This window comes from Balaenoptera physalus (assembly GCF_965194825.1).
Source record: "Balaenoptera physalus genome assembly, chromosome: 1".
Classification (NCBI taxonomy): Eukaryota; Metazoa; Chordata; class Mammalia; order Artiodactyla; family Balaenopteridae; genus Balaenoptera; species Balaenoptera physalus.
In genome coordinates this window covers 179,233,744-179,248,135 of record NC_138882.1, presented here as the reverse complement: position 1 = coordinate 179,248,135, position 14,392 = coordinate 179,233,744, and the positions used below count along the sequence as shown (strand labels likewise).

General features: G+C 57.6%; 1 protein-coding gene across 4 annotated transcripts in view; it reads right to left on the bottom strand.

Moving 5' to 3' along the window:
• Positions 1-350: 350 nt before the first annotated feature.
• Positions 351-14,392, bottom strand: part of WNT4 (Wnt family member 4) — a 28,359-nt gene continuing 14,317 nt past the window's right edge. The window contains exons 1-5 of one of the 4 annotated variants that reach the window (XM_082449328.1): positions 13,750-14,065; positions 13,398-13,633; positions 4,344-4,475; positions 4,105-4,247; positions 351-3,292 (exon numbers count right to left, since the gene is read on the bottom strand). In XM_082449328.1, the coding sequence (XP_082305454.1) occupies positions 2,924-3,292; positions 4,105-4,247; positions 4,344-4,475; positions 13,398-13,633; positions 13,750-13,856 (987 nt within the window). In that variant the 5' untranslated portion in view covers positions 13,857-14,065 and the 3' untranslated portion in view covers positions 351-2,923. Of the gene's footprint in view, positions 3,392-4,104; positions 4,248-4,343; positions 4,476-13,397; positions 13,634-13,749; positions 14,066-14,392 lie in introns of those variants that run through there. The other 3 variants (XM_082449327.1, XM_082449325.1, XM_082449326.1) reach the window with 3 other exon arrangements.

Genomic DNA, 14,392 nt, shown 5'->3' with positions numbered 1-14,392 from the left:
TTGGGCAGGAACTAAATTCTTTTCTATTTGTCCCCCACCTCCTCAATCTACATCCACTTTACCACACCCTCCTCTGTCATCGTGTCTGTCCCTCCTTTCCAAATCAATGCCCAAGAAGGGTTCTGAGACCTTGGATTAGGCCAAGGTTTGAACAGCTGATCATGGCTCAGTGAAATGCGGATACAGCCTCTGGGTGTTAAAGGTGAATTCAAACTAGTTATTGAGAAGGAGAGGGGGCAAAGAGTGTCCCCATATCTAGAATTTGATAATGTTTATCTGCTTTTCCCATGTCCTTCCCCAAGTCTCTCTTCTCCCTCTTCTACAAAAAAGTCACTGCCACAATTGCAAGGTAAAGAAATAATCATTTTATCGTGCACCAGACTATTTCATGGGGACGTCACAAAGGCAAGGTGCCTAGTATAAAAATTGGGATGAGGTGGGGGCAGCAGAGGGGGTAGCAGCATCCAGAGCTGGGGCTTGTCCAGCCCTAGGCCTCCGAGGACACCTTTGCCTTGCGTTAAGACTAGTGGGGAGGGTCTCGGGCAGGGCTTGAACCCTCTGGCCAGCTTCCAGGGTGGGTGGCTATGTCAGTCCTGTGCTGGTTCCTCTTTAAACTGTTCTGCTGGACAGTTTAGAGCTGGGTGTGTCCAAGGAAACTCCATTTTCCTGCAGCTGTGGATCCCTTTGGCCTTCGGGGTGCTGGTGGCAGTGGTGGTAGGGCTGGGCAGAGGTTCCTAGAATCTAGTCTGCTTCACCGGGGCTACACCCTTCAGAACCCCGGGAGGATCAGCTTTGAGGAGCCCCCTGGTAGGTGGAGAGGTGAGGCCTATGAATAAGCAGAGATCCTCTCCCTTCTCCCTGGGGCAGTGCCCATCATACCAGCATCCAGCCTGAATCTACTAGTCCTCTGGCTCTGGGGACAGGACTTAGGGGTGGGGGAGGGGTCTCCACTGCTTCCTTTGTGTGGGTCGGGCCTCTGCCAGTGAGGGATAGTATTTTCCCTGGCTCTGAGCAGACAGCTGAACAGAGCCCGCCAGAGGAGCAGTGAGCCCAGCTGGGCAGCTGTGGGGACACTTAGTCGGCTCAGCTTTCATCCACATCAGAGCCTGCCTGCCCCAAGATTATCCCCACATTTGAATGTGGGTCCAGCATCTCACTTGGTTTTGGCCTTCTTCTTGGACGGACACTGAGCAGAGAGCTTGGCTGGGGGCCGAGGGTGTTGACCCTGTCTTCGTGAGGGAGCCAACACCAGGAGGCACAAGCTGCAAGGCCTGGAGGAGAGCGTCTACAGGCTGGAGCCCGTATTCTGGGTCTGGGACCTTGAATTCAGACGCTGAACCCTGGAGCCAAGAACCTGGAGTCTGAGAACCTGGAGCCTGGAGCTTAAGACCTCAAACCAGGAGCCGAAAGCCCCAGTGTTGGTGCAGCTTGGAGAGAGGGCTGAGAGTGAGGTCCTCTGGTGGTCGGGAGCCCACCTGAGCAGCAGTTGGGTCAGGCCAGGGCTTGCTGTGTGCAGGTCCTGCTCACAGAAGTTTGGGCTGGGCTCCTGATGGTTTGGCTGGTGCACAGGGCCAGGCCCGGGCTGCTGGTGCTGGCTCTGGGGGGCTCTGCTTCAGTACCCACGGTACCTGGGGGGCAGGGGTGCCTCTGCTGCGGAGACCTCACTTCGTCAGCCTTCCCACTGTCCACCTCTTCCCTCAGAGCCTGCTCTGCCCTCCCTTGGGAACCAAGTGGGCTCTGGCTCAGCCTGTGGTCTGTGGCTCCTGCTGCTTCCCAGCCCCTTTTCCTCCAGCCAGAGCTCCATCCCCAAGGCTCAGACCCAGGGGGACCTACAGTTTCTGGGCCTTTGGGTACAGGAGTCCAGGAGGAGCCTTGGCTGGGGGGGCTCTTCTGGCTCTGCCTCTGCCTCTACTGGCTCTGGGACCCAGCTGAGCCTTGCCCTTCCTCCTGTAAAATGGGCACAAGCATGCATCCCTGTCTTGTTGACCTCCCAGGACTGCTGTGGTCATCCAGTGAGATGGCCCAGTACAGGGCCTAGAACAGTATTTGCTCAGTAGATTTGGTTAAGGGAGTGAAATAAAAGTTGGGAGATGGCTTTTTCACGTGGCCCTCTCCTGTGTGCGTGTGGTGTTTCCATTCTTAGTTTCATGGAGGAGCAGCACTGTGGAGTGACGCTCACGGCGTCACCATGAAGGCCCAGCTGGGGTCTCTGATCCAGGACGCAGCCGTATTCCTGCCTGGGAGGGACCAGGGAGTGAGGGTCTCCCTCTCTGAGGGGAGGCCTGGCGGCTGGGCTAGGGGTGGGGGCACTGCAGCCTTCACCGGCTCTCGCCTCATCTGCTGTTCTTGCCTGGAGGGTCCCACAGAGATTGAACCTCTGGCTGCTCATGGAGGCCTGAAATTAACCCTCTGCCCTGGACCTGGTGTCTGCCCATTCCTTTTCCAGGGGGCTTGAGAGACAAAGCTACCAGGCTGAAGCTGCCCGAGGTGCGTGTGTAAGTGTGGGGTGCAACTGCCGTCAAGGTGGCACCATTCCCCTGCCATAGGGCTGCCCCTTTCCCTAGATGGCAGAGTCAGTAGGCATGTGGCTGTAACACTTCGTTACCCACCTTAAGTCTGCAAGTGGAAAAACAGGTACAGATAAAAAGTGAGTGGTCAGCAGTGGCCACATGTGGGCAGCCAGAAGCATGAGCAAAGTCCCTTTGGTCAGTGGCAGCCGCAAAGGCCCAGGCTTCAGGGAGGCCCCAGTTGGTGCCCTTGGGGTCGCCTGGCTGGTTCCGGCAATAAATAACATGAGGACCCAAAAACCAAACCAAAATAAAAAATACAGCCAGTATCTTTTGGGGTGGGTGGTGCGGGACTGTTTAAATTATCGGCCTTCCCTGGGCCACTAGGTGGTTGCGGGCGCAGGGCTGGGCGGCGGTCACCGGCACGTGTGCAGCTCCACGAGCCGCTGGCACTGCCGGCACTTGACGAAGCAGCACCAGTGGAACTTGCAGCTGCAGCGCTCGGCCAGCTCTACCTGTGCTGTGTGGAAGCCGCGGCCGCAGCACAGCAGCTCACAGCCGTCGATGGCCTTGGACGTCTTGTTGCACGTGCGGCCCCTCGTGCCCAGCACGCCGCTGCGCATGTCCTGCTCGCAGAAGTCCGGGCTGGGCTCCAAGTACACCAGGTCCTCATCTGTGTGCGGCTTGAACTGCGCGTTGCGCGGCACCAGCGCCCTGGAGGAGCCCACACGGCGTGGCTCCACCTCCGTGGCGCCGTCAAACTTCTCCTTCAGCGCGTGGCCCACCTGGCGGAAGGGCGGCACGGCTCGCCAGCACGTCTTTACCTCGCAGGAGCCCGACACCCCGTGGCACTTGCACTCCACCCGCATGTGAGTCAGGATAGCCTGCGGGGGGCGGGGAGGGGAGAGGGGCCATCAGGAGATGTCAGGGGAGGCCGGGGAGGGGCTGCTGGGGGGCGGACGAGCGGGGGCAGGGACGGGGGCATGGCGCAGAATTGGAGAAAGATGTACGGTCATGCTTCCTCTGTATTAAGCTCCTGCCGTATGCCACGGTGGGCTGGTAAGCTGTGTTGGGAACAAAGATACTGTCCTTGCCCTTGGGGCACTCGGAGTTGATGGAGGAGAGACATGTTAAAGGGCAGTGTCACACGAAACAGTGAAAAGTGACGTGTTGGGGAAGAACATGGCTGCATTGAACCTGCACAGGAACCTTGACGAGTAGGTACTGAGATAGCAGATGGTACTGCAGTTAAGCACACGGTCTCCGCAGTGACACGGAGAAATCCTAACCCTGCTACTTATTAGGGGTGTGTGTGCGTGACAAAGAGGGATGGAGACACACTTGTGTGCACATATATGTGTGGGTGGGGGCGTGTTGGGGCACGTGTGTGCTACACTGGGGGCCACTCACACTGTTCTGTGACGCCTGCTTACCTGTCCACTCCCTCCCCGCGTCCCCCGCCCCATAGGAGGTGCCTGGTACTGGAGCCCAACAAGTGTTTTCTGAGGGGCAGGTGGGTGGGGGAGAGTGTCTGGGGACCTTGCTGAGCCCGCCCTTTCCCGGCCGGCTGTGAGGGTGCTAGGGCTGCACGCACTACCTTCCTGCCGGCCTCGTTGTTGTGGAGGTTCATGAGGGCCCGGCTGGACGAGGCCCCCTTGCTCCTCTCCCGCACGTCCACAAATGACTGTGAGAAGGCCACGCCGTAGGCGATGTTGTCCGAGCATCCCGACCACTGGAAGCCTGGGTGGGGTGGGCACGCGGGGTCCGCGGGTGAGTGAGGGCCCGGGCCCCGGCCCCTGCCTTGCCACGCATGCCCTCCCCACCGCCCGCACTTACCCTGTGGGCTGACCCCGTGTACCGTCCGGTCACAGCCGCACTTTTCCAGCTCCCCACTGCTGCATGCCCGCGTCACCGCAAAGGCCACACCTGCCGAAGAGATGGCGTACACGAAGGCCGCCTCCCGAGTCCCTGTGGGAGGGAGGCAGAGGGAGGGCAGGGCTGGGTCCCAGTGCTCCTCCCCGCACCCTCCTTTTTAGAGGAGAGGCATAGATGGGACTCCTAAACGATGGAGGCCCAGGGAGAGAGCAAGGCAGGCTGACTCCCGTGGGGCAGGAGTCACGCTGTGCTGGCGCTTATTCTTACCCACCGATGGCCAACATACTTACACACGCCGGACACTGCCCTGCGGTCTTCACGTGTGCTGGTCATGTATCCTCCCCGCACCCGTCAGGTGAGTACAATTATTATCCCCGCTTTCAGAGGGATCAGCCAACTTGTCCCAGGCCACACAGCATGTGGTTGAGCAGCCAGATGGTGCAGCTTCAGTGCTCTGAGCACCGTCAGTTACTGTTCTCACAACCTCTCCAGGAGGTTAGTGACGTTAACGTCATTTTATGAGAGACAAGACAGGCGTGGGAGAGGTGAATTAACTTACCAAGACTGCAGAAGTAGCAGGCTGGCCTGTCAACCCAGCTCTTTTTTGTGCCTATTCCCCAGCTGGCCCCTCTAGGCTCTGATGGGGTCCCCCGCCCCAGGAACCTGCCCCAGCCCTTCCTGCTGAGGCTGGGCCCATTTCTGAGACCACCTTGCTTCCTTGTACCTCTAAGAGTAAACTAATGACAGTGGCCCCACCGCTTACCAGGATCACTGCTGAAGAGGGGATGCCCTCTACCATCGGAAGCTTTATCTGTGCCCATTTCACAGATGGCACAGTGCAGGTTTGGGGAGGGGAAGTGGGTCGCAGTCGTCCAGTCAGGAAGTGATAGAACCAGGACTCAAACTCCGGTCTGTCCGCCTCTGCTGCCTGTCTTTCCCTTCCGCCCCATGACTTCTTGGTGGTTCTATTTTGGTGCCTGCCCTGTCTCTTGCCTGAATGGGTGTTTTTATCCTCCTAGGAACTGTGCCTCAGGGGATGTAGCTGCTATGTAGCCCCTTTCTGGGGGTGTGGGTGGTGGGAGGGAGTGTCTTTGTGTGCGTTGTGTGTGTGTGTGTGGTGCGTGTGCACACGGCTGGCTGGGTGTGTGACCAGACGGGCCCTGCTCCTCTCTGGGCCCTGTGAGGGCCTCTGTGTGCCCGTGACTGTCCTTCTGTCTCTTGCTGGAGTGTCTGTGTCCACAGGAGCAGAGGGGGGAGGCTTTGGCCTCGTGGTTGGCAATTACCTCTGTGACACCCAGGCCGGTGCTCTCGGCTGCCCTGGGGAGCAGTCGCCGTGGTCAGACAGAAACAATCACCTCCTCTGTGCCCGTGTCTGTGGACAGGCAGCGGAGCCCGAGCACTGGGGCTGGGGGCAGCTCAGGCCCCCATGGCCCAGGATGCCCTATTCTCGGTTCGGCCCTCGAGCTGGGGATACTGCCCGCCACCCACTTTCTACGGCCCACCCTCTGCCCTGGCCTGGACACTTTGGGCCGGCATGAGGGGGCTTGGCTGGAGCCACGGGGGCCTTGACAGCCTGAGATGGAATCCTCTCCAAGTTAATCGAGGTTAATAGCAGGATCATGTTGGTTGGTTTTGTGCTGTGGCCGCCCAAAGAGAGACGACTTTAGTTTCTGGTATTTCTGGTATTTCCAGGCCTGAACCAGCACAAATCTTTGCCCCAAAGACCAAGGGGGAAGGGAAAGCAGGAGATAGTAGGGTGGATGGGACTGGCAGGGTGGCCCCAGCTCCTGGCCTGGCATGTTCCTTTCTCCTCTGCTTCTCTGGCCCCTCAGGCAGCCCCCGGCCTGCCCCAAGCTCTGGGCCCACCTCCTCCCCTAAGCGCTAGTAGCCCTGGGTGCAGGGCTCCCTGTGAGGTGGCTCAGGGAGACCCCTGCCTCATCCCCAACCAACACCCATCTGCCAGGACTACAGGCCCCCTTGTCCTGGCCTCGGGAGCAAGGGCGCTATAGTTCTCTCCACTTGGGCCTGAAGGAAGAGGTTCTGGAAGGAAGATAATAACACGAGCTAAAGCTCAGAGAGAGCTCACTCTGTGCTGGGCACTGTCTGAGCACTTGACATAATTTATATACTCTTCACAACAACCCTGCGAAGTAGAGACTTTTACTCCCCATTTTACAGATAAGGAAACTGAGGCACTGAGCCATGAAGCACCTGTCCAAGGACACCCAGCCAGGAAGTGGTGGAGCCAGAATTCGGACTCAGACAGCCTAGCTCCAGAGTTTCAACCTTGACATGATCCTGCCGCCCGGAGCCCAGAGCCTGGAGCCCCCAGGAATATATGCACATCTCTTCCCACCTCCATGTGTGAAGCCACGAGCTGTGGGACATGTCCAGTTCCTTTTGTGGGTTCTTCACTGGGGGATGGTGAGCAGTGGGCCTGTGCTCAGCACAGGAGGCCCCAGAAGGCCTGAAGAATGTGGCTGAGTCACTGTGTCCCGAGAGCCGATGGCAGCGGCTCCTCCAGCCTTTTATGACTGGCCCTGGGTCCCGATCCCTTGACTCCAGGGCTGTGGCCCCTCCTGGCTCATCCCCTCTGCCCGGCTGGAGCCTTGCTCACCAGTGGGGCGCCTGGCAGCGACTGCTGAGACACAGAAAAAGGATTGTGGTATGGCTGTGAGGGTGGCAGAGGGGAGTTCCCCAGCGACCTGGTCGATAACTGCTCCCTGGTCTGGGGGTTTGCCTGTTCCAGCTGCAGGGGGAGGACAGTCCTGACTCTTGTCCTCCTGGGACAGCAGAGCCGGCCGAGGGAAAGGCAGAGCTCGTGAAGGTGCTAGCAGCTGCCCTACAGCCTTCTGCCTTTTCCATAATGCCATTTGCCCCATTCCACACCCAACTCCTTTCTTCCTGCTCTTTCTTCTTCCCTGAGCACCTCCTTCCCTGGCTCCATTGGCCTAAATCCTGAGCGTCCTCTAGGTCCCGCCTCACTGCCATCTTTTCCAAGGTGCTAAGGCTGCCTGGGGCTGGGAATTCAGAGTTGTCCTGGGGATCCAGTGATAACTACCCTTTCTGAGGGCCTACGATGTGCCAGGGCCTTTCCATGAGCTTATGGCGACCTGAGCAACCAGCTCTCTCCAGCTCTGCTCTGTGGAGGAAAAAGTGAGGCTCGGGGGCTTGTCTGGGGTCCCTCAGCCAGTCAGTGGCCAAGAGGGAATTGGAACCGCGGCCTGCCTGACTCGAGGCCGGTGCTCTTCTGAGCACATCACATGCGCTGTCTCCCCAGATGCTGGATGGAAGGACATTTGAGCAGGAAGGAGTGTTTGGAGGAGAAACAGATGAGGCTGAGTTGGGCTAGAAAGGAAGCCACAGGCGTCGGGATCCTCGGGGCATCAGGCAGGTGTCCTGGTGGCGGTGTCATTCCGAAAATAACTTACATGTTTCCAAAGCAGACCCAGCGGGAGCCCTAGGGAGGTGGGGCAGGAGAGGAACTGCCCTTGTCCTCTCTCCATCCCTGCCCCCCAGCCTGCCTTGCCAATTTCCTTTGCTCTCTTGTCTGCAAAGGCTCACCTTTTCTTGAAACCACCTCCAGGAAGCCTCTTTGGATTTAAGAGACAATGTAGGGCAGGGGAAAGAGTAAAGGCTTTGGAGTTGGACAAAGCTGTGTTAAGACTCTTACTAGTGTAGTGACCTTTCCCAGTTCTAACATGGGGAAAGTAACGCTGGCCCAGCAGGCCAGGGCCTGGCACTTCTGCACATCCCTCCCACCATCAGGGATTCCTGGGACCCCGGGTCCTCTGGCTGGCCTGGCCTGCCCTCCCCACGCAGTCAGAGTTGCACTCGGACTGTTTCATCTTCTAAGTGTCTTGTGTGCTTGTCTGCAGCCAGACTGGAAGCTCCAGGGGCCACGCTGTCCCTCACCACCTCCTCTGCCCGCCTCGAGCCCAGTACAGAGCTGGCAAGAACAGGCCTTTCCCAGCTCCCTGGAGACAGAGGCGGGTATTGGGAGGAGCGTGGATGCTCAGCCTGGCAGGCCTGAGATCTAGTCCTGGTTCTGCCACTTCCTAAATGTGTGATTTCAGTTTTTATGTCCATAGAATGGGGCTGACAATAGTTCTGACCTCTTCAGGTGTAAAACATGGGAAGTACTTAGCCACTGGCCTGGAGTAGGAGCCTGAGACATGGTAGCTACTGTGAATGTTACTGTTGGGTGATTAATGCCATTTTATTCATTCGCTAACAAATATCGGTAGGGCACTTACCCCCTGAGGGCCACTTGTCCGCATATTTGCCATTGGGCTAAAGGTTTCCTTAGCCCAGAGACACCTCCTCCCTCGCCAGACGTTTATTAGCCGCCTGCTGTGAGCCAGGCCCTATGCCAGCACGAGGGAGACAGACGTGAGTCTGTCCTCAAGGAACCCCCAGTGCAAAATGTCTCTGGGGTAACCCCTCCCCAGACCTCCTGTGATGTATCTGATGGCACCAAAAGCTGGCCTGAGAGGTCCCCAGAAGAAAGGCATGTTGTCACCCTCATTGGGTCCAAAGTGATGCCAACATTGAGGACAAAGGTGAGAGCACAGGTGTTAGGGAGTCACAGCCCAGGACTGAAAAGCATCCACTTCGTAGATCCAGCCTGAAGTTACCGTCAGTCAGGTGCCCTGAGGTTAGACACGCGGGGACTGCAAACACAGCCTGGGCTGGATCCTCTCTTGGTTACGACCAGTGCACCACATCACCTCCCGACACGGCAGCCAGAGCCCAGAGGGGCCTCAGGGCTCATGGAGTCCCCTCTCTCGGGACAGGGACACGATCAAGCTCACAGAGCGAGGTGTGAGAAGGCAGGGGCACGCCCAGCGTTGGCTACAGATGGAGGGAAGCAGGAGCAGAGGAGTCTGCATGGCCTTCCCCACCCCTCCCTGTCCTGCTCGGGCCAGCCCACTCTGAGACACCACCACATCCTGCTCACGGCCACACTGAACTTTCGCCAGACTCCCTGGCCTCTCTCTCCCACCCTCAAACCCTCGTCAGTCATTCCACAAATACTTATCAGTTACCTACCTTGTGCAGGTGCTGCCCCAGGCACAGGGATTAAGCAGTGACCAAACCGCACAGAGGCCATCCCACATCTGGCCCTGCACGCCTGCTCAGCCAAGAACCACCGCCTGCCCCATTCCTGGCTGCCCCCGATGCCAACTTCACCAAATTTCTGGCAGATTCTCAGCCTAGAGCACACAGTTTGGCCCTGACTTGCACACGGTCCTCACCAGTCACCATTATGTCACCGTCTGTCTTGCCTCTGTAGGCCAGGAGCAGGGGGTCTCCACTGCCCGGGAGGGGAGGGGGTGCGGGTTGGAGCTGTACGGCCTCGGGCAGTGCTGGCCATAAGAGAGCTGCTCCCATCCCCAGGTGCCCTGGGAGTCAGGCAGGCCTTTGGAGACATCATCTTTGAATCCTGATGGGAAGTCCAGGAGCTGGGGCCTGGGGTTGCCCCCTATCCAGGGAGGAGGACGCTGAGGCTAGGACAGGGGATGGACCTTGCCCAGGGTCTCATGCCAAGAGCCAGCAGGTCCCGGATCTAGGTGCATAACACCCTCTGTCTGCTGGGCCTCCTTTCTCAGCTGTAACGTGGGAACAATACTACACACTCGGACTTGTCCTGAGGGTGGTCGGATGCAAGGCAGCACCGAGGAGGCCCTCAACAAATGGGGCTCCTTTTCTTCTCCAAGTATGGCCTGGCTCCTGGAGGGATCTGTGAGCTATTACCTTTCCAGGTCTGAGGTCAGGACCCCAGCCAGGCAGCCCATGAATGTGGGCACTGGCCTAGCCCCCCAACCCCTAAACCTGGGGGCTGTGAGAGAGGCCTGCCCAGCCAGCTGCTGCCCAAAATCACAGCAGCTGGTGAGGACGAATGGCTTTTCTGGGGTCAAGGTCCACCCTAAATGGTGACGCCCTTATGAGGTAAGCACACGTGCAGGTCCCACTGACAGGTGGGGATACCGAGGCTCGGAGGAGTGAGGTCCCTCCCCCAAGGTCATGCTGCCCGTGCTCTCCCCGCACGGCCTCATCAACCCTGGACCCTCCAAGAGCAGCACTGTGGCCTCGGGAGGGGCAAGTCCCGTCTCTTGTTCAGTGGAGATAAATTGAGACTTTTCCAGGAGGAATTTTACTAGGGAAGAAAACGGAAAATGCAAAAGTGAGGGGATGGACAAATGGGAAGAGTTCAGACTCCTCCAAACACGACTGCCCTTGCCTGGCGTGTGGCTGGCTTGGCAAGTGCATGCCCTGACTCAGCCCCAAGGAGACTGGGTGCTTGACCGAGTCACTTGGACTTTAGTCCAGAGCAGGTTCCAGCCAAGGAACCTGTAGGATTCTCAGCATCTCCCTGAACTTGATGAGCCGGGGCTGGGCCCCCTCCCTGGTTCCTGGTGCAAACACAGGTGAGGAAAGCACTTCTCGACGGGGTCCCTCTCCTGCGTCAGGCCGCACTGACCCATGCCTCCCCTCTTCTGCCCCTTGAGTCCTTGCCCCGACTTGCTCTCTGCCACTGGATGACATCCCTTGACTGTCTCCTCCATGCCAGGCTCTGCCACGCGCTGGGAAACCGGTAAATGAGACATTACCCTTGCCTTGGAAGAGTTCAAGGTTTAGGGATGGGGGAGTGGGGTGGGGGAGACAGGCATCACAGTTCAGTGTGAAAGGTGTAATGAAAGCCACGTGGACACAAATGGTTTAGACAGAAGTGTGTGTGTGTGTACACGTGTGTGTATTAAGGGAGGGAGAGAGTGAGAGAGAAAGGAGAGAGAGAGAAATGGATAAGTCAAATGGGTTAAAATGTAAACAGCTGGTGAATCTAGGTAAAGAGTATATGGCAATTCTTCACAGGAAAAACTGAACTCATATATTCAGAGAACAAACTGGTGGTGCCAGAGGCAGAAGCAGGGATGGGGGGTGGGCAAAATGGGTGAAGGGGTCAACAAGTACCAACTTCCAGTTATAAAATAATTATGTCATGAGGATGTGATGTACAGCGTAGTGACCATAGTTAATAATACTGTATTGCATATTTGAAAGTTGCTAAGAAAGTAGATCTTAAAAGTTCTCACCACAAGGAAAAAAATGTTTGCAACTGTGTGGTGATGGACGGTAACTAGACTTACTGAATCATTATATTGGACACCTGAAACTAATATAATATGTCAATTATACCTCATTTAAAAAAGAAGAAAATGAAAGTAGCTGACTGAATAAACCCATCACACAGAGATTTTTAAAAAAAGAGTATATGGGAATTTCTTGTACTATTTTTGCAACTTTTCTGTAAGTTTGAAATTATATCAGAACAATTACCAAAAAAAAGGGAAAAAACCCCAGCATGAACAAAGAGCTTTGGAGCCCAGTGGAAGAAAGCAACCACCTGCTTGCAGGAGCTGGGCAGACTGGTGGAGGGAGCTGCTGAGCTGGTGGAGAAAGAGGGTTGGGTGTTTGGGGGTGGAGGAAATAGCATGTGCAAAGGCACGGGGGTATGAAGGGCCTGGCACACGTAACCCTGCCAGTCTATTCATCAGTCCACCTAAAACACGGAACACCTACTGTGTGCAAGGGGCTTCCTGTGCCCAGGGTCTGCTGTTTGAGCCTAGTGTCTGGGCCTCATCAGACAGACAGCCCTGGGTCCTCGGCAGGGGCACCGTGGTCCCGGGAGGGCCTCCGCTCCCAGGCCGCTCACTGGGCCTTTGCTTCTTCTCCGAAGCAGCAATGTTCAGTCATGCCAAGCATAATCGTGCCTTTTTGGCCCCTGCCAACTCCCAGGAGAATGGCTTCCAAATTTCTATCCCAGTTGGTTTCCAACAACATCCAAATGGTTTTGCCACAAGCCCAGCAGCCCTCGCTGTCCAGGACCACAGGTGCCAAGACAAAGGTTGGCCCAGGAACGCTTTCCTGCTGCCTGAGCAAGTCAAGGGGCCTGTGGACTATTGGTGGCTCGGAGTGTCAGTTTCACACTCAGGAAGTAGAAAAAGAGGCAGCTGGTTTAGAGCGCTCCCTCGAGGGCAGCGGCTTGACCCCGTGACCTCTTAAGGAGCCTTCCAGTTGCATGGAACAGTTCTCTATGCCCTGGCCCATCTTCCTCTGGCTTGATGCCTTCTCATATTTCTGGTGTCAGCCGAGGACCCACTCCTTGGGAAAGCTTTCCCTGAGCAGCCTCCCTGGCTGGGGCAGGGGTCCACCCTCGTGCTCCCGAGGATCCTGTGTCCCCTCTCATCGTGGGTAAGAGCAAGACCCTGGAGCTGGACTGCACGGGCTCAAGTCCTGGCTTGGCCACTTTTCGGTTCTGTGACTTTGGGCGAGTTACTTAACCTCTGCGTGCCTCAGTTTCGTCATTTGCAATACGGAAGCCTATCTCAAAGGGCCAGATGAGTTAATATCACTTAAAGCACTTAAACAGTGTCTGGTCCCTAGCTGGTGCTACAGGTGTGAGAGCCACTGCCCCTAGTGAGGTGTCATCGTTGCTTCAACTGTGAGCCCAGGAGGACAGGGTCTGGGTGCTGCTCCTCCCGGGGACTCAGGGCTGGGCAAGTGAGGCTCAACATGGTTCGTCAAAGGTACAGACGAACGAGATGTGCTTGCATAGGTGAGGCCAGTGCTAAGGTAAAAATAGCACGGGGCTGGGGGGCTGGAAGCCCAGGTCTGAATTCTTTTCTGCTGTTCACCCTCTGAGGAGCCCCGGGCAACTCCGTCCTTTCCCCTGCCTGAGGCTCAGTTTCTGACTCTAAAACGGGATGGTGGCTCCAGGACTGAAAACACGGCACACCGTACTGTGCTGCACAGCCAGAGAACGGCATCCTTCTCCGTCGGCCCTCCCGCAGGGGACTGCCGCCCGCTGGGCCCTGCCTGCTCCCATGCCTCCACCTGCATCCTGTGATGAGTGATGGACCCGTCAGGCCACTCATGAGCACATGATTCCCCACCCCAGGAAACAGTGGTCCCTTCCGGGGTCCCCAGCACCCCCGCGAGCCCCTCCCTCACCTTGCGTCACCACCTTGCCGAAAACAGGCAGCGAGTCGAGCGTGGAGCAGTTCCAGCGCCGGTTCCGGAACTGGTACTGGCACTCCTCGATGGCGAGCTGGGCGCCGCGGCGCACCGAGTCCATCACCTCCAGGTTCCGCTTGCACATCTGCACCTGCCTCTGGATCAGGCCCTTGAGCTTCTCGCACGTCTCCTCCTCTGAGATGCTCCCCACTGATGACAGCTTGGCCAGGTACCTGGGGAGAGGGGGGTTGGCGATGGGGGTGGGACGTGGTGCTGAGCCCCTTCCCTCCTCCTTCCACGCCCCGGCTGAGGCCACGCCCTGCCCAGGTCTCTGGGAGCCAGTTTGTACCAGGGATGGGTCCTGGAGGTCGGCTTCTCTCTGGATCCAGTGACGGCCCTCCTGCCTGGTTCCCAGGGCCAGAAGGGCGGAAGTGCTGTCTTGCACAAGGCCTCCATCTCAAGTTAGCCAAAGCAGGGAGAGCACTGGGAGGGCGGCTGACAGACCCCCGTGGGATCCCTCCCTGCCTGGGTGGTCCCTGCACTGTCATCTGTGCCCCGATGTTACCCTAGACCTCGCCCATGGGCTCCGAGCCCTTCATGTCGAAACGCCCTCTAGATGGGAGGCTGGAGCCGCTGTCTGCCCTGGTGTGTCTCTTTCCCCTCCCAAGGCAGAGACCCCAGTGACCTAAGCCCACCTCTGGCTACAAGGTCACGATCCTCACTGCCAGCCATATCCCAGGGCCACCAGGCAGAGACCAGCGTCACTGCTGTAGCACTTAGGACAATAAGGGCAGTGAGGGCTGGGGGGCTGGGGATGGTGTTGGGGGAAGGGGCTTTGAAAACAAAGTGTGCCATGCTCTCCCCTCAGCCCCTGGAGTCTTTATAGCCAGAGAACGGGGCACCAGTGCTTGCCCCACCTCACAGGGTTACAGCGAGGATCACAATCCAGATGAGACAGCTTATGTCAAGGCACTCTGGGGCCAGGCACACGT